General features: G+C 42.0%; 1 protein-coding gene across 1 annotated transcript; it reads right to left on the minus strand.

Annotated features, from left to right (window-relative positions):
* Window positions 1-467: 467 nt before the first annotated feature.
* On the minus strand, window positions 468-17582 carry LOC139364528 (REST corepressor 3). The gene is made up of 12 exons (XM_071101325.1): window positions 17346-17582; window positions 17178-17234; window positions 16686-16763; window positions 16522-16574; window positions 16104-16265; window positions 15561-15685; window positions 15396-15474; window positions 11035-11256; window positions 6009-6086; window positions 4615-4672; window positions 4266-4510; window positions 468-2720 (listed from the first exon to the last, which is right to left on the minus strand). The coding sequence occupies exons 1-12, from the start codon at window positions 17467-17469 to the stop codon at window positions 2358-2360; spliced, it is 1644 nt and encodes a 547-aa protein (XP_070957426.1). The 5' UTR covers window positions 17470-17582; the 3' UTR covers window positions 468-2357.
* Window positions 17583-18800: the final 1218 nt, after the last annotated feature.

Consider the following 18800-nt stretch of genomic DNA (forward strand, 5'->3'; position numbering starts at 1 on the left):
TCAGGAAGTGAATGTAACGGCACTGTGTTCTCGGTTCGCACCCTTTTATATGATCGTATCCTGAAACGCTGTCAAATAAAATGTATGGTTGGCACCTTGCATAGCCTCCCTGAATCGTATCGAGGTAGGGTGCTGAAGAAATGGTCCCTTTTTTATGCATCCACAGGTTTAAAATGGTATTTGCTGGAAATTGAGAGTTGAAAAATTGGGAAGTTTCAAGTTATTTTCAAATACATTGTGATAATTTAACTATAGGCTACAGTTCACGGAGCTAGTAGTTCGATCAAACCCAAACGTCAAGAGTGGTGCTTATAATACTGCTATATTACAGGTTTGAGCATATAGAAATGTAATAAGTGGTCTAAAATAACATGCATACATTTAGAAATGTTGAGCACATTGATACTGCTTTTTAATATAACAGATACATTACAACAGAATCATGTAGGCCCTAGGCCTCGTAAGTCAAGGCCACCAAGAAGCACAGCTGATGTTTTTACATGCATGGCAAAACTGGTTGAATCAACGTTGTTTCCACGTAATTTGAACCAATATAAAACTGATGAATCAACGTGAAACTGACTGTATTTGCAAAAAGTCAAGGTAAGGGCATATTTTTTTCACCCAACATTTAACCTAAATCCAATGGCATGGTAACCAAAACTAGACCAACTGATGTCTGCCCAGTGTGGCGGTATTATTTACATAAGCCTATGCTATTTAATTGCATTTGTTTAGAATCTTCCACATGTTCCACACAATGTTTTTTTAAACTTAAGTGCTATTTATAGTTGTATATTTGGGATTGCACCAGTATGCTATTTTTGGGGGGCAATATTCATTTCAATTTAAGCAGGCAGGGAAGTGTAATGATTTACTATGACAACATAGGACAAACCAAATAAATGTACTACAATAGACAAGGAATTGAAAAATTTTGAAAGACACTTGATTGAAATGCAAGTGCAACGAGAGACCGAAATAATGGCAAGCGAATAGCATAGTAAACACAATGTCATGTATTTTTAAGGCAAAATGCAAGTCCTCAATGTCCATGATTATACTTACTTCTGGCCACATTATTTCCACAGGAAAGGATTAATGACTCAGTGTATTAGTGGTTCAAAGGTGATTTAAGTTCGCATTTCAACATTTCAACTTGTCACCATGTACAGTAGTGAATTAGCCTATTTCCTCCTCCATTCCTTAACAGTGATTAGGCAGAATTTGAGAAACGTTCCAGAAATCTTACAACCAGGATTTCTGGAGAACATATAACATTTTACGGAATCTTTCAACCCCGAACATGAAGTGGCACTCATTCATTCCCTAAACTTGGTAAGAAACTATTGATCATAGCTGGACAGACAACATAAAACAAAATGTTAGAAATATTTGAATGGATATGTTAGGGACTATGCCACATCTTACACTGGGAATAACTGATAGGCGACCGTCAAAAACACGCTTTTGGATTTTGTTTTAGTTATGATCATCATGGTTTAAAATTATGCAACCAAATTACACAACTGTACAGAAGTCAAACATTTTGTTCTTCAATATATCTTAAATGGAAATCATTTAAACAAATTCCTGAAAATGTGTCTCACTGACTACAACAATCAATTGACTGACAGTGACACCCTCGTAGCTTAATATTACATTAAACAAGTTCATTTTATTAACCGGTTCATCATTTTTTTCAATAGGTTTCTTCCAGTTTAGATCCATTCAATCACTTAAATACAGTTGTCCTAAACGTGTAAGAGCACTTACACAATGGTTATTATACTGGACATAGGCTAAAATCAGTCAAGTCCATAGCACCGAGTAGAAAAATAAATAATGCTTATATAAAAGATAAACGTCTATATTCGCTCAAAGAACAAATATGCGTTACAGCAAATCAAAGAATCCAACAGAAATATGGCAACCCCACCTTTTCACTAGTTGTGTGTATTGTCCATCATAGTGTCTTCAATATACATTTTGTTTATATACTACTTGCAAATTTTGCCAGTTTGTAAAATATACATTAACCAGAAGCCAAGAACACTTTCAAAAAGAACCAATGCTACTAGTAAATCTTTAACATCACCAACACATAACATCTAAGCAAGTCTGTTAAAGATGAGTGAATAAAAAAAAGTGATTTCAAATAAATAAAAAAACTAAGACCTAACCTAATATACATATACTTTAAAAACTTCAACGGTTTTACTTTTCTCATTAATATACATAATTTCCTCATAACAACCAACGATTGACGACCTTCAGGAAAACAACAGCAAACAAACGACCAAGTAAAAAAAAACGACCATGACTTTTCAGTTTTCTTCCTTCACCATTGCACACACTCAGTGCAGCGTGGAGGAGGACGGCGTCTCCGATGGGATACCCACCAGGGTGGGGGGCGGCTGGCTGGAGCCTGGGCACCCTGTGGAGGTGGGGACAAGCGGCCGGGGATTGAGGCGCGGGGGCTGGGGGTTGGAGGGCCGGATGAGTGGGGGGGGCTGGTTGAGCACGGGCCGGGGTTGGAGGAAGCGGGCCTGCTGCTGGAGAGGGGGCGGCTGCCTGTGGAGGGCTGGGGTGGCCGGCAGGGAGGGCCGTAGGAGCGGGGGTGGCTGGTTGAGCGAGGTTGCCGACGACGTCACCAGGGTCTGGAAAGTTGCAGAGGAAGTGGCAGCGGGAGAAGGGCCTGACGAGAGGGTCACCTGGCCCTGGAAGAGAGAGGCGTGAGTTGGGATTTCAGACCAAAACACAGATGGGCAATACATTACAGCATACAGTGCATTCGGAAAAGTATTGTTGAACCCTTTTGCATTACAGCCTTTTTCTAAAATTGTTTTTTTTACATTTTTTATTCTCCCATCGACACACAATACCTATAATGACAAAGTAAAAACAGGTCTTTAGAATTTTTAGCAAATCTATTAAAAACATAAATACCTTGATTTACATATTATTCAGACCCTTTGCTATGAGAATCGAAATTGAGCTCAGGTGCATCCTGTTTCCATTGATCATCCTTGATGTTTTTACAACTTGATTGAGTCCACCTGTGGTAAATTCAATTGATTGTGCCGTTCCAAATCATGTCCACACACACACCTGTCTATATAAGGTCCCACAGTTGACAGTGCATGTCAGAAGAAAAACCAAGCCATGAAGTCGAAATAATTGTCCGTAGAGCTCCGAGACAGGATTGTGTCTATGCATTGAACGTCCCCAAGAAAACAGTGGCCTCCATTCTTAAATGGTGGTGGGAGAAACTCTCCAAACACGGGTGCCAAGCTTGTAGCGTCATACCCAATGACTCAAGGCTGTGCTCGCTGCCAAAGGTGCTTCAACAAAGTACTGAGTAAAGGGTCTGAATAGTTATGTAAATGTGATCAGTTTTTTATTTGTAATAAATTAGCAAACATTTAACAAACCTGTTTTTGCTCTGTCATTGTGTATAGATTGTAGATTTGTTTTGTCTAGATTGGTGTGGAAGAACTTGACTGGCCTGCACAGAGCCCTGACCTCAACTCCATCGAACACCTTTGGGATGAATTGGAATGCCAACTGTGAGCCAGGCCTAATCGCCCAACATCAGTGCCCGACCTCACTAATGCTCTGTGGCTGAATGGAAGCAAGTCCCTGTAGCAATGTTCCAACATCTAGTGGAAAGCCTTCCCAGAAAAAGTGGAGGCTGTTATAGTAGCAAAGGAGGGACCTACTCCATATTTTGATTTGGAGTGAGATGTTCGACGAGCAGTTGTCCTTACTGTCCATACTTTTGGTCATGCAGTGTTTGTATTATACTATTTTCTATACTGTATAGCATGGCCATCTACCACTGGTTATGAAATAATACTTAGCAATTATGATTGTGCCAAAGTTCCTAACAATGTTAGTTGCATGTGGACATTCACACCTTGGAGGGGGGGGGGGGGGGGCAATATGCAAAACACTACATTTTCAATTCACAATATTATTCTACAAATTTCCATCGACTTGATAACTTGTAGAAATATCTGAATGTGGTTGACTAATGGTCTTTTAACTTTGGCACAATCATAATTGCTTATGACATCTTATGCCCTGACTATAATGTTAAGACACCTTTTCATGAAGGAATGTTTATGAAACTGCAGTGTTAGAAATTTGTTGGAGCAAAAACCTGCTTGTGGGAGGCCAACTCCCATAGCGAAATCACAGAAGGGGTTTCTGGGAAGGTAAAAAAAAAATTGTTTTAGGGGAATAAAGGAACGCTCCACCACCTCCTCCTCCTCTTCGTCCGTACTCTTCCCAGAAGGGGTGTTGGAGCTGTTCTTCCCCTTCTCGCCAGATGTGGCAGTGTCACCGTTGGGGGTGCCAGTTCCCTGCTCCGCCTCCCACTCCTGCAGCACCTCCTCCAGGTTAAACCGGCGGCGGTAGTTCACAAAGAAGTTCTTTACCTGCCCTACCGTCTTATTACCGATAACGTCGGCAATGGCCTGGAAGTCTTTCCCGTACTTCCGGACACCTGGTGAAACAACAAATATTCTGAAATTGCACGAGGTAAACAGACTGGCGGGCCATGGACAAGAAGATGACCTGACTACAAACGCACAAAGAACGTAGGTTTACCTTGAACTGCCAGAAGCTGTTCATCTGTTGTCCAGCGGGCATTAACTTTTTGGTTGCACTAGAACAGACAAAGAATACCTGATATTATACACTGAACAAAAACAAATGTAACAATTGCAAAGAATTTACTGAGTTGCAGCTCATAAGGAAATCAGTTAATTTAAATTAATTGTTTAGGGCCTAATCTGTGAATTTCACATGACTGATAATACAGATGTATCTGTTGACTCAGATAGCTTAAAAAAAAAAGTAGGGGCTTGGATCAGAAAACCAGTCAGTATCTGGTGTGACCATTTGCCTCATGCAGCACACCATCTCCTTCACTATAGAGTTGATCAGGCTGTTGATTGTGGCCTGTGGAATGTTGTCCCACTACTACTCTTCGGTGGGTGTGCGAAGTTGCTGGATATTGGCGGGAACTGGTCGTGGGTGACATGTCTAGTGAGTATGCAGGTCATGGAAGAACTGGGAATTTTTTTTAACTTCCAGGAATTGTTTACAGATCTTTGCGACATGGGGCTGTGCATTGTCATGCTGAAACATGAAGTGATAGTGGCGGGTTGAATGGCAAGACGATGGGCCTCAGGATCTCTTCGCTATCTCTGTGCATTCAAATTGCCATAGGTAAAATGCAGTTGTCCGTAGCTTATGCCTGCCCATACCATAACCCCCCACCATGGGGCACTGTTCACAACTTTGACATCAGCGAACCGCTCGCCCACATGACGCCATATATGCTGTCTGCCATCTGGCCGGTACAGTTGAAGCTGGGATTTATCCATAAAGAGCACACTTCTCCAGTGTTCCAGCAGCCATCGAAGGTGAGCATTTCCCCACTGAAGTCCGTTACGACGTCAAACTGCAGTCAGGTCAAGACCCTGGTGAGGACGACGAGTTTCATCAGCTGTCCGGGTGGCTTGTCTCAGACATTTCCGCATGTGAAGAAGCCAGATGTGGCGGTCCTGGCCTGGTTACACAAGTCTGCAGTGGAGGCCATTTGGACTTACTATCAAATTATCTAACACAATGTTGGAGGCCACTTATAGTAGAGAAATGAACATTAAATGACCTGGCAACACCTCTGGTGGACATTCCTGCAGTCAGCGTGCCAATTGCACACTCCCTCAAAACTTGAGACATCTGTGGCATTGTTTTGTGACAACTGCACATTTTAGAGTGGCCTTTTATTGTCCCCAGCACAAGGTGCACCTGTGTAATGATCATGCTGTTTTAATAAGCTTCTTGATATGCCACACCTGTCAGGTGGATGGATTATTTTGGCAAAGGATAAATGCTCACTTACAAGGATATAAACCAACTTGTGCACACCATTTGAGAAATAAGCTTTGTTCTAGGTCCCTTTTCTCACTGAAATCTAAACATTTGGCACATACCTCTGGCAGCCTGAAGTCATCAATGCCCGCTTCCATCCTGTGTTTCAGACCACTGTTCAGTTGCTTTGCATTTTGAACCTGTGGGATAAATTCATAGTGCCTTCAGAAAGTACTCACATCCCTTGACTTTATCGACATTTTGTTGTTGCAGCCCAAACACAATACCCCATAATGTCAAAGTAGAATTATGTTTTTAGAAATGTTTACAAATTCATTTTTAAAAAATGAAAAGCTGAAATGTCTTGAGTCCAAGTATTCAACCCCTTTTATGGCAAGCCTAAATACGTTCAGGAGTAAAAATGTGCTTAACAAGTCACATAATAAGTTGCATGGACTCACTGTGTGCAATGTGTTTAACATGTTAATTAAATGACTCTGTACCCACACATATACAATTATCTGTAAAGTCGTTCAGTTGAGCAGTGAATTTCAACCACAAAGACCAGAGAGGTTTTCCAACGCCTCAAAGGGCACCTACTGGTACATGGAAAAAAGAAGGAAACAAATCAGACAATGAATATCCCTTAGAAGCATGGTGAAGTTATTAATTACACTTTGGATGGATGTAATACACCCAGTCACTACAAAGATACAAGCGTCCTTCCTAACTCTGTTGTCGGAGAGGAAGGAAAACTCAGGGATTTCACCATGAGGCCAATAGTGACTTTAAAACAGTTTAAATGCCTGTGATAGGAGAAAGCTGGAGATGGATGAACAACATTGTAGTTACTACACAATACTAACCTAAATGTCAAGAATGAGAAGGAAGCCTGTACAGATTTTTTTTTTCTCAAACATGCATCCTGTTTGCCATAGCATTAAAGCAAAACTGCAAAAAAATTGGCTAATTAACTGTCCTGAATACAAAGCGCTATGCTTGGGGCAAATTCAACACATCACTGAGTACCATACTTCATATTTTCAACCATGGTGGTGGCTGCATCATGTTATGAGTATGGTTGTCATCGGCAAATACATTTTTTGGGGGATGGATAAAAAGAAACGGAATAGATCAAAGCACAGGCAAAATCCTAGATTAAAACCTGGTTCAGTCAGCTTTCCAACAGACACTGGGAGACACATTCACCTTTCAGCAGGACAATAACCTAAAACACAAGGCCAAATATACACTGGAGTTGACCAAGACGACATTGAAAGTTCCTGAGTAGTGTAGTTAGTTTTGACTTGCTTGAAATTCTATGGCAAGACTTAAATGGATGTCTAGAAATGACCAACTTGACAGAGCTTGAAGAATGTACAATATTTGCATTTTTTTTTAATCTCTTGGATTTACCCAGAAAGACTCACAGCTTTAAAATTGCTGCTAAAGGTGATTCATATATATTGACTCAGAGGGTTGAATACATGTATTCAAGAGAATTTAAGAAAAATAAAACACTTACATTCTTCCACTTTGACATGTAAATCATTGACAAAAAGTTACAATGTGGGATTAAAATGGATTTGTAACACAAAATATAGAAAAAGTCAAGGGGTGTGTATCCTTTTTTTTAAGGCACCGTACACATGCTTAGAACACCACAATGCAGTAAGTAGTACAGATACACTACATGAACCAAAAGTATGTGGACAGTTGCTTGAACATTTCATTCCAAAATCATGGGCATAAATATGGAGTTGGTCCCCCTTTGCTGCTATAACAGCCTCCACTCTTCAGGGAAGGCTTTCCAATAGATGTTGGACCATTGCTTCGGGGACTTGCTTCCATCTAGCCACAAGAGCATTAGTGAGGTTGGGCACTGATGTTGGGCGATTAGGCCTGGCATGCAGTCGGCGTTCCAATTCATCCTAAAGGTGTCCGATGGGCTCTGCAGGCCAGTCACGTTCTTCCACACTGATCTTGACAAACCATTTCTGTATGGGCCTCGCTTTGCATGGAGGCGTTGTCAAGCTGCAACAGGAAAGGGCCTTCCCAAACTGTTGCTACAAAGTTGGAAACACTATCATCTAGAAGGTAATGGTGTGCTGTAGCATTAAGATTTCCTTTTACTGGAACTAAGGGGGCTAGAGCCCGAACCATGAAAAACTCTGTTATTCCTGCACCAAACTTTACAGTTGGCACTATGCATTGGGGCAGGTAGCTCCTGGCATCCGCCAAACACTGATTCGTCCGTCAGACATCGATGGTGAAGCGTGATTAATCACTCCAGAGAACATGTTTACACTGCTCCAGAGTCTAATGGTGGCGAGCTTTACACCACTCCAGCCGACGCTTGGCATTGCGCATGGTGATCATAGGTTTGTGTGCGGCTGCTTGGCAATGGAAACCCATTTCATAAAGCTCCTGACAAACAGTTCTTGTGGCTGATATTGCTTCCAGAGGCAGTTTGGAACTCTGTAGTGAGTGTTGCAACTGAGGACAGACGAGTTTGACGCGCTTCAGCACTCGGCAGTCTCGTTCTGTGAGCTTGTGTGGCCTACCACTTCGCGGCTGAGCCGTTGTTGCTCCTAGATGTTTCCACTTCACAATAACAGCACTTACAGTTGACCGGGGCAGCTCTAGCAGGGCAGAAATTTGATTAACTGAATTGTTGGAAAGGTGGCATCCTATGACGATGCCACGTTGAAAGTTACTGAGTTCTTCGGTTAGGCCATTCTACTGTGAATGTTTGTCTATGGAGATTGCATGGCTCTGCTCGATTTTATACACCAGTCAGCAATGGGTGTGGCTGAAATAGCCAAATCTACAAATTTGAAGGGGTGTCCACATTTGTATATATATACAGTACCAGTCAAAAGTTTGGACACACCTACTCATTCAAGGTTTCTTCTTCATTTGTACTATTTTCTACATTGTAGAATAGTGAAGACATCAAAACTATTAAATAACATATGGAATCATGTAGTAACCTAAAAAAGTGTTCAACAAATCAAAATATATTTTAGATTCTTCAAATAGCCACCATTTGCCTTGATAACAGCTTTGCACACTCTTGGCATTCTCTCAACCAGCTTCATGAGGAAGGATTTTCAATTAACATGTGTGCCTTGTTAAAGTTAATTCGTGAAATTTCTTTCCTTCATGCGTTTGAGCCAATCAGTTGTGTTGTGACAAGGGAGGGGTGGTACAGTTCCTTGTGGAAGTATTCACCCCCCGTGGCATTTTTTCCAATTTGTTGCCGTATAACCTGGAATTAAAATCTATTTTTTTGTGGGGTTTGTGTCATTTGATTTACACAACATGCCTACCACTTTGAAGATGCAAAATATGTTTTCTTGTGAAAGAAACGAGACAACAAAATAGAGAGCTTGAGCGTGCATAACTATTCACCCCACCAAAGTCAATACTTTGTAGAGACACCTTTTGCAGCAATTACAGCTACAAGTCTTTTGGGGTATGTCTCTATAAGCTTGGCACATCTTGCCAGTGGGATTTTTGCCCATTCTTCAAGGCAAAACTGCTCCAGCTCCTTCAAGTTGGATGGGTTCCATTGGTGTGCAGCAATCATTAAGTCCTACCACAGACTCAATTGGATTGAGGTCTGGGCTTTGACTAGACCATTCCAAGACATTTAAACGTTTCCCCTTTAAACCACTTGAGTGTTGCTTTAGCAGTACGCTTAGGGTTATTGTCCTGCTGGAAGGTGAATCTCCGTCCCAGTCTCAAATCTCTGGAAGACTGAAACAGGTTTCCCTCAAGAATTTCCCTGTATTTAGCGCCATCCATCATTCCTTCGATTCTGACCATTTTCCCAGTCCCTGCCAATGAAAAACAACCCCACAGCATGATGCTGCCACCACCATGCTTCACTGTGGGGATGGTGTTCTCGTGGGGATGGTGTTCTCGGGGTGATGGGAGGTGTTGGGTTTGTGCCAGACATAGCGTTTTCCTTGATGGCCAAAAAGCAACATTTTAGTCTCATCTGACCAGAGTACCTTCTTCCATATGTTTGGGGAGTCTCCCACATGCCTTTTGGTGAACAACAAACGTGTTCACTTATTTTTTTCTTTAAGCAATGGCATTTTTTCTGTCCACTCTTCCGTAAAGCCTAGCTCTGTGGAGTGTACGGCTTAAAGTGGTCCTATGGCCAGATACTCAAATCACTGCTGTGGAGATTTGCAGCTCCTTCAGGTTTATCTTTGGTCTCTTTGTTGTCTCTCTGATTAATGCCCTCCTTGCCTGGTCCGTGAGTTTTGGTGGGCGGCCCTCTCTTGGCAAGTTAGTCGTGGTGCCATATTCTTTCCATTTTTTAATAATGGATTTTATGGTGCTCTGTGGGAGGTTCAAAGTTTCAGATATTTTTTTATAACCCAACCCTGATCTGTACTTCTCCACAACTTTGTCCCTGACCTGTTGGGAGAGCTCCTTGGTATTCATGGTGCCGCTTGCTTGGTGGTGCCCCTTTCTTAGTGGTCTTGCAGACCCTGGAGCCTTTCAGAACAAGTACAGTGGGGAGAACAAGTATTTGATACACTGCCGATTTTGCAGGTTTTCCTACTTACAAAGCATGTAGAGGTCTGTAATATTTTATCATAGGTACACTTCAACTGTGAGAGACGGAATCTAAAAAAAAATCCAGAAAATGACATTGTATGATTTAAGTAATTAATTTGATGGAGTGCTAGATGGCCTCCACAATCAACCGACCTCAACCCAATTGAGATGGTTTGGGATGAGTTGGACTGCAGAGTGAAGGAAAAGCAGTCAACAAGTGCTCAGCATATGTGGGAACTCCTTCAAGACTGTTGGAAAATCATTCCTCAAGAGTGTGCAAAGCTGTCAAGGCAAAGTGTGGCTACTAAAATATATTTAGATTTGTTTAACACCTTTGGATACAACATGATTCCATGTGTTATTTCATAGTTTTGATGTCTTCACTATTATTGTACAATGTAGAAAATTGTCAAAATAAAGAAAAACCCTTGAATGAGTAGGTGTGGCCAAACTTTTCACTGGTATTATATATATAAACTAATTACTAAAATGTACTGTGAAAAAGCTTCAACTCAAGCACCTTGAGGACCTAGGTTGCCCTGCATTGAGACCAGAATCCCCAACGCTCACCTGTCTTTTGAGGCCCACCAGCTCCATGTCCAGCTGCCGAAGGACGGTGTTGGCAGCGCTGGAGCTGCACGACACTGCCACCACATCCTCCTGGGTCAGATACATGCCCTTGGGCGGCCGGCACTTGGAACGCTGTGAGTGGTGCCGGTGCATGAGCGTCAGGTGCTCCCGTCTGCCGAGCCCAATCTTGGAGGAGCTCAGGGGCTGGGGCTCCATGTGGCTCTGGAGAGGCGTAGGTAAACTTTCTATTAGCTGTCACAACTGTTCGTAACATCTATTGGGTCATTGTTAGGACATATGACATGACACCTGGGAGTATGTTTTAAGAGGTATATTAAAAGGAAACACCGCACACTCCTGTTCATGCTCCCAGGTGATTTTATTGATACGTTTCGACTCAGGTGTTCATCAGGCATCAATGAAAAATCACCTGGGAAGATGAACAGCAGTGTGGTGCTCTCATTTTAATTGATAATGAGTTCACCTACAACTGACACACCTGCAAAAAAGTACCTGGATGTGCGTATGTTCTGAAGCTTTTGCAAGTTACAAGAAGTGTCATATTAAAGTGAGACTCAGCGATATGAAGTTGCCATGAGCAGCACCACTGATATTCAGATGAGCACAATGCAAGACTGTGCTCTCACAGTACCAGAGTTTCTGCACATATGCGTGGTAGAGTCCTGCACGGCTCTGTTTTTTGGACCCGAACCCACCCCCGCCACATCAATTCCGAGCCCCACCCGATATCAAGACAGATATTTTCCCTCAACACGACCCACCAGCATAGAATTGTTCCAAGAACCGATCTATGACACGCCAAATAACATAAATTTATTTAAAAAAAGTTATGACCAGAGTGTTAGGCCATTTTATGATAAGCTGTAGACCACACTATCTACCAAGAGAGTTTCTGTATTTTTTGTAGCTGTCTGCATACCACCACAGACAGATGCTGGCACTAAAACCACACTCAATGAGCTGTATAAGGCCATAAGCAAACAAGAAAATGCTAATTCAGAGCCAGCACTCCTAGACGAAAGGGACTTTAATGCAGGGAAATTTAAATCAGTTTTACCTAATTTCTATCAGCATGTTAAATGTGCAACTAGAGGGAAAAAAGTCTAGACCACCTTTACTCCACACACAGAGATGAGTACAAAGCTCTCCCTTGCCCTCCATTTGGCAAATCTGACCATAATTCTATCCTCCTGATTCCTGCTTACAAGCAAAAAGTAAAGCAGGAAGCGCCAGTGACCAGTGAAAGTGATCAGATGAAGCAGATGCTAAACCACAGGACTGTAGCACAGACTGGAATATGTTCCTGGATTCTTCCGATGGAATTGATGGAGTACACCACATCAGTCACTGGCTTTATCAATAAGTGCATTGAGGACATTGTCCCCACAGTGACTCTACGTACATACCCCAACCAACATTCGCACTGAGCTAAAAGGGTAGCGCTGCCGCTTTCAAGGAGTGGGACGAACCCGGAAGCTGATCCTCAACACGGGGGCCCCTCAGGGGTGCGTGCTCAGTCCCCTCCTGTACTCCCTGTTCACTCGTGACTGCACGGCCAGGCACGATTCCAACACTATCATTAAGTTTGCTGATGACCCAACAGTGGTAGGCCTGATCACCAACAACGTTGAGACAGCCTATAGGGAGGAGGTCAGAGACCTGACCGTGTGGTGCAAGGACAACAACCTCTCCCACAACGTGATCAAGACAAAGGAGATGATTGTGGACTATAGGAAAAGGAGGACTGAGCACACCACCATTTTCACCAAGTTCCTTGGCGTCCACATCACTAACAAACTAAAATGGTCCAAGCACACCAGGACAGTCATGAAGAGGGCATGACAAAATCTATTCCCCTTCAGGAGAATGAAAAGATTTGGCATGGGTCCTCAGATCCTCAAATGTTTTACAGCTGCACCATCGAGAACATCTGGCGGGTTGCATCACTGCCTGGTATGGCAACTGCTTGGCCTCCGACCGCAAGGAACTACAGAGGGTAGTGCGTAAGGCCCAGTACATCACCAGGGCCAAACTTCCTGCCATCCAGGACCTCTATACCAGGCAGTGTCAGAGGAAGGCCCAAAAAATTGTCAAAGACTCCAGCCACCCTAGTCATAGACTGTTCTCTCTGCTACCAAACGGCAAGTGGTACCGGAGCGCCAAGTCTCGGTCCAAGAGGCTTCAAACAGATTCTACCCCAAAGCCATACCACTCATGAACAGCTAATAAAATGGCTACCCAGACTATTTGCGTTGCCCCCTTCCCCTCTTCTATGCTGCTGCTACTCTGTTATTATCTATGCATAGTCACCTTAATAACTCTACCTACATGTTCATATTACTCAATTACCTCGACATCGGTGCCCCGCACATTAACTCTGTACTGGTACCCCCTGCATATAGCCCCGCTATTGTTATTTACTGCTGCTCTTTAATTATCTGTTATTCTTATCTCTTACTCTTTTTTTGTGTATTTTCTTAACTGCATTGTTGGTTAAGGGCTTGTAGAGTAAGCATTTCACTGTAAGGTCTACCTATACCTGTTGTAATCGGCAAATAAAATGTAATCTTATTTCCCCTCCTTGCATGAAAGAATTTGTCTGCATGTCTATTAAACATTTGGATAAAAGGAAACCATGCCATGAATTAAGAACGATAGCCTTATCTTATTTTCTTAATGCGGCGCACATTGACAATTGAAATCGCTTTGAGAAAAATCCTTATAATTAGCCTTCTTTCCTAATTAAAGCCTATAGGCGTCATAACGAAACAATGCCTTTACATTCAATATTGTTTAGATAATACAATAGTTTAATTGAACCAAATAAAAAAAATCCCAGAATCGAATAAGCTATAGGCTGCAAAATTATCCTACATTTATTTAGTAGGTTTAGACTTTATACAGCCTGCGTATGGTCTAAATGAACAAAAGCCTGAATTAATGTAATAATTCATTGATAATTAACTGAATTGTCGTAAACAAATACCTGCTTGCACTTTTGCAGGCTGTGTATCCATCTACTGGGTTGTTTGTCCACAATGACTACAAAATCCTTCCAAACTGGGGATTTCACTCGCGGAGCATATGTTTCCACGATGGTGTAATCCACCATCATAACCTTTCTTTCCATTTCTCCTGTTACGTTAGCCATTTTTGCGTGAGCTAGGCGTCAGGGAAAATAAACGTACGTATTGTTGCATGGTGGAAGGAAACGTAAGGTCAGCACATGGACAAATTAGGAACGTTTCAACAACACACAAATAATGAATAGTTCCCTGCTTCACTCTCGCTGTGTGGCTGGTAGCCTAGTCTATGTCTGGCTCACCGTGCACATCGCAACAATTCAACAAGCTCCTGGGTTTGTAAAATAAATGTTAATTTAAACCTTTTGACTGCAATATAATTGTTCTGAACTGCGATCCAACCCACGGGTTGAAAGACTTTTCATTCCACCTGCCGTAAATGTTTTTTTTGCGGGTCAACAGTGGGTATCCATCCCGATGCAGGATTCTAGTCCACGGGTGTGCGTTTCACTGCTACAACGTAATAGCTATGGAACCAAAACTGTGTAAAAGTTTAGTCTCGTGCTTCAAACGCTTTTAGTTGTTGCGGAAATTGTCCCTGTTGCATTTACTTTATGCATCGCTTACTGTACCTTTTTAGTGTGACCTTTGTTACTAACCCAATAACTAGCCTACGGATATTGTTTCACTCGCTGTATCTAGTGGTCCTAGGCCTAGATACATGGTCTGTAACCTGAACGTGTGCATTTGTGAGAACTCTGTGCATTGGAGGACCGTGTCCAGGGAGACAGCAATCTTATCTTGGTCCAGGGCTAGCTCTGTCTCTCTTGACCTCGTTCGTCATCCAAGTGGATTATCATTGGTTCAGATGGTGACAAAAATACATGCATACAAAAAGGAAACCACAAACAAGTATGACTAAACTAAAGATTCAAAACTCAACGAAGAGCCTCATGGCCACCAAGCCAACTAGCAACCTCACTGACCGATGGGACACTGACCGATGATCACCCTTAATTGGCAATACCTGATGTGCTTATCAAGCAGGCTTAATACCTGGGCAAGGTTACTGCCACCTGGGGATGGAGTGTGGAAGTGTATCCTGGGTAGTGTGTTTGTCTACTGTATATCCTAACACTAACCCCCCCCCCCCCCCCCCCCCCCCCACATCATAACACCTTGCATTTTATTTCACTATCTTCTTTGGCGTCTGTCTACTCTACTACTCATTGTAAGTGAATGCTGGTCACTGATTACTGTTTGATATATCCCAACTGCCATTCCATCAGTTTAAATTCTAAAGTTTAGATAACGTACCTCTTTTTTCGTCTCCTTGGTGGGGTCATAATCGCTATCGTTTGCTTCGATGGGGTTGGCCTCCTCCATTTCTTCATCACTAATGTCAAGAAAAGCAAATCGTTATTGGATTCCGACCACTTGGAATTTGACAGACAGTAGTAAAAGGCGAGCTACAACTCTCACCTTTCATCTTGGGCGTTTCGGTTTGCCAGCTTTCTGGCCTGGCGGTCCATCAGGCTGGTCCTGGACCGGGTCTTCTTCCAGGAGTAGTAATACTTCACAAGGCTGGATATGGACTTGTCTGGTAACTACCACAGATGAGAAAATGGTACCAATCGACAGTTTATACTTACATTAAAGCCGGGATTCAATCAAAGGCGCACTGTTGACAAGCGCACTGCACTGTTGACAAGCGCACTGCACTGTTGACAAGCGCACTGCACTGTTGACAAGAATACTGCACTGTTGACAAGCGCACTGCACTGTTGACAAGCGCACTGCACTGTTGACAAGCGCACTGCACTGTTGACAATGCTTCCTTTTAAAAGCAATCACCCCAACGTTCACACAGGTTGCATTCAAGGTGAATGCAGATGTCGGCTCAAGCGTAAATTACCTTAAATTCAACTGCAATATTCATCCAGACTGCTTGTGTATGTTTGTATAAACAGTATACAGACACACATTCAAGTAAAAGATACTGTATATTAATAATATGTATGTTACCATTTGTTGAATCCTGTGGAAGCTTTTTCCGTGGAAGCTGAAGGCTTGTTCGAACAGCACCTTATCCTCCACGGTCCACTCGTCGGGGAAGGGGGTGAAGTTGGGCAGGTCTGCCAGGGACTTCTCAATGTTGTGTTTGTGCCAGAACAGCATGCCCAATGCCTGTGGGGGACAGCAACGAGTGGGATCTACTGAGAATGGACACCATTCTCATTCACCATTCCCCTAAATAACATTTTAATATGTTATTTTTAAGTATGTCGTGGTAGTTTATTAATACATTGTGGGTCAAATTTACTGAGCTTTCACACAACTGTAAATGTTAGGCCTGTCGGGGGGGGGGGGGGGGGGGGATTCTCTGCATTGGTGAAAAAGCTTCGTAAAAGTGGCCCTAATTAATCCTAAAAAGCAGACATACCTGCTCAACATTATATCCATGCTTCTCTTTTGCAATGGCAATATATTCATCCACTGTGGGGAAAAAAAATCATAGTTTAATTAAACTACTTGTAAATATTTTTGTAAAATCAACTTTTGGTTGTCTTTAGAAATAAGATGCTTGTGAAAACCAAACTGACTTACATTTTGGGTCGACAATGGTGTGATATGGAGACCACACCAACATTCCCCCACTATCTTTATCACTGTACTTGGTAGAACCTACAGAAAGATATAGCACATAATTAGAAAAAACACATTTTCATATGGTGTAATTTCATGTCATTTTAACAGCCTAATTAAAGCAATTACATGCAGGACTAAAGAGGCTGCTTTATTGTTGTTAATATTGTTTAGATAGCAACAAAAAGCCAATTCAGTTGAAGGAGACCAATAGCAAGCCTAGGGTGGGCAAGTATAGCCTCGGGATAGAAATGTTTCAAAACGCTTCTATAAACCAAACATGGACAACATCTTTCAATGGGCCCAAAATTCTCTACACATCTGGCTCAATTCTGAAATAAAAGACTACTGACAATGGGTTGTAAAAGTAAGAAGGTTAATTTAAATGTATTGTCATAACCTATACCGAGGCTACCACCAGAATACAGTCAGGTAGATCAAGCATAACCTTACCAGGATCAAATTCTGGTATATTGGCTTGATAATCGGATCCCACACGCATTCCGACATCTGCAATTAGGAAAAATGTGTATAACACATTAATAGACACATTTTCTGTTTTTCGCGTTCAAAATAATACATGTACAGTGTGACATGCAAAATGAGTGTTCGAGGCTATACCGTGCTCGTCGTCACTGCCACTCTCATCAGAAAAATGTCCATTCGATGCATTTGAAGGGCTTTTTGTTCCGTTAGAGCGTCCCTTTCCGAGATACTCCGACCCTTTATCCATCATTCCAGGCATTTCTTACGTATCTTTGTGGGTTCTCCTTGGGAGAATACCTAATATAACCATGCAATGTATCTTTTTTCACAGCCAGTCTTTTCAATAACTCCCACAGCTACGCAGCTGTGACACTGTGCCACAGTCCAGTATTCATCCACCATTTTTAGCTAATTATGGTTTTACAAAGATATATATATAAACAAAACATTGTTCAAGCCTGTTCCTGAGTCTGCTATCGGTTGCTTTTGGTGTAATTCACACGACTTGTATTTGTTCAGACATACAGCAATTGATATTCAAAATCAGAAGGAACTAATTCGTCTGGCGGAAGGACTTTTACGCACTTGGTTATATGAAGCCAAACTGCGGCTCTGCGTGCGCCGGTGAAAATGGAGTTGTTTACAGTCACGCTCCGTAGACGAATAGGCTACAACAATAATCATTTGTTACAATTTCTTACACATAATATAGGCTACGTCTGTTTGGACACGTTGGAGGCGTTTTGTAAAGCCAATATAGAACCCGTGGCTCTTTTTTTAAAGAAGCGTCTTTATTCACAGAAGCGTCTACACAGCTTTTCAACATTTCAACGTAGGCTATTTTTTGACTTGATTTTTTTGCAAATATAAACAACTCTACGTTTGCAATGATGGCCCCATATTAGGCTAATGATAAGTAGAGGAATATAGCCCAACTGTACAAAATAAAATAACCTGTCGTTTGGGTAGCCACGTTTTATTCTGAACATTGTCCTTGGTTTACCAGCAGATGGAGACAAAAGACCACTAGCCTATTTCGAGAGATCCCACAATTAATGAATTGTTTATTTGGTTTTCGAGTGTAATTTATTGATTTGGAAGTATAGGCCTATTAAATGTTTACTAGGCCTATGTAATTGACTTATGTCCGTGTGAGTGATGAGCGGTGACTTTGAGAGCGTTTGGAGATGGTTTTTACTATTTAGGTATCCACAATGACTATGGGCCTAATTAACTGAAAATGTCAGTAGGCTCTCCCTCCCAATCCACATTGGTAAACCTCATTCCATTATCCTCTGTCCAGTCTATGAACTAAACTATGGATACAATGGTTGGTAAATAAAAAACCCACAAAGCCCTTTAGATGGTCAGTGAAGATGGACCCCAGCAGTTTGCCATGGAGGAGGCAAACTGGATATGAATAAAGATTTTTTTAAATATGGATAAAGAATTAAGAAATTAACTAAGAAATGCCTGGTTGGTTGGTACACTGTAGTACACTGTAGTGTACCTAATATGAGCTGTATTTCTGTACAAAACAGTCCTGTTCACATGTAAATTACTGTAATGTAGGCCTACATCTATTCAATG

The sequence above is a fragment of the Oncorhynchus clarkii genome, chromosome 13, assembly GCF_045791955.1.
Source record: "Oncorhynchus clarkii lewisi isolate Uvic-CL-2024 chromosome 13, UVic_Ocla_1.0, whole genome shotgun sequence".
NCBI lineage: Eukaryota > Metazoa > Chordata > Actinopteri > Salmoniformes > Salmonidae > Oncorhynchus > Oncorhynchus clarkii.

Bases quoted from the DNA above. Each gene is read 5' to 3' on its own strand.
- LOC139364528 (XM_071101325.1), bottom strand. From the start codon at position 17,469: ATGCCTGGAATGATGGATAAAGGGTCGGAGTATCTCGGAAAGGGACGC. The intron at 15,686-16,103 runs GTAACATACATA...CATCTGTGGTAG, and splicing joins TCCACAGGATTCAACAAATG to TTACCAGACAAGTCCATATC. The intron at 4,673-6,008 runs GTATGTGCCAAA...TGTCTGTTCTAG, and splicing joins ATGACTTCAGGCTGCCAGAG to TGCAACCAAAAAGTTAATGC.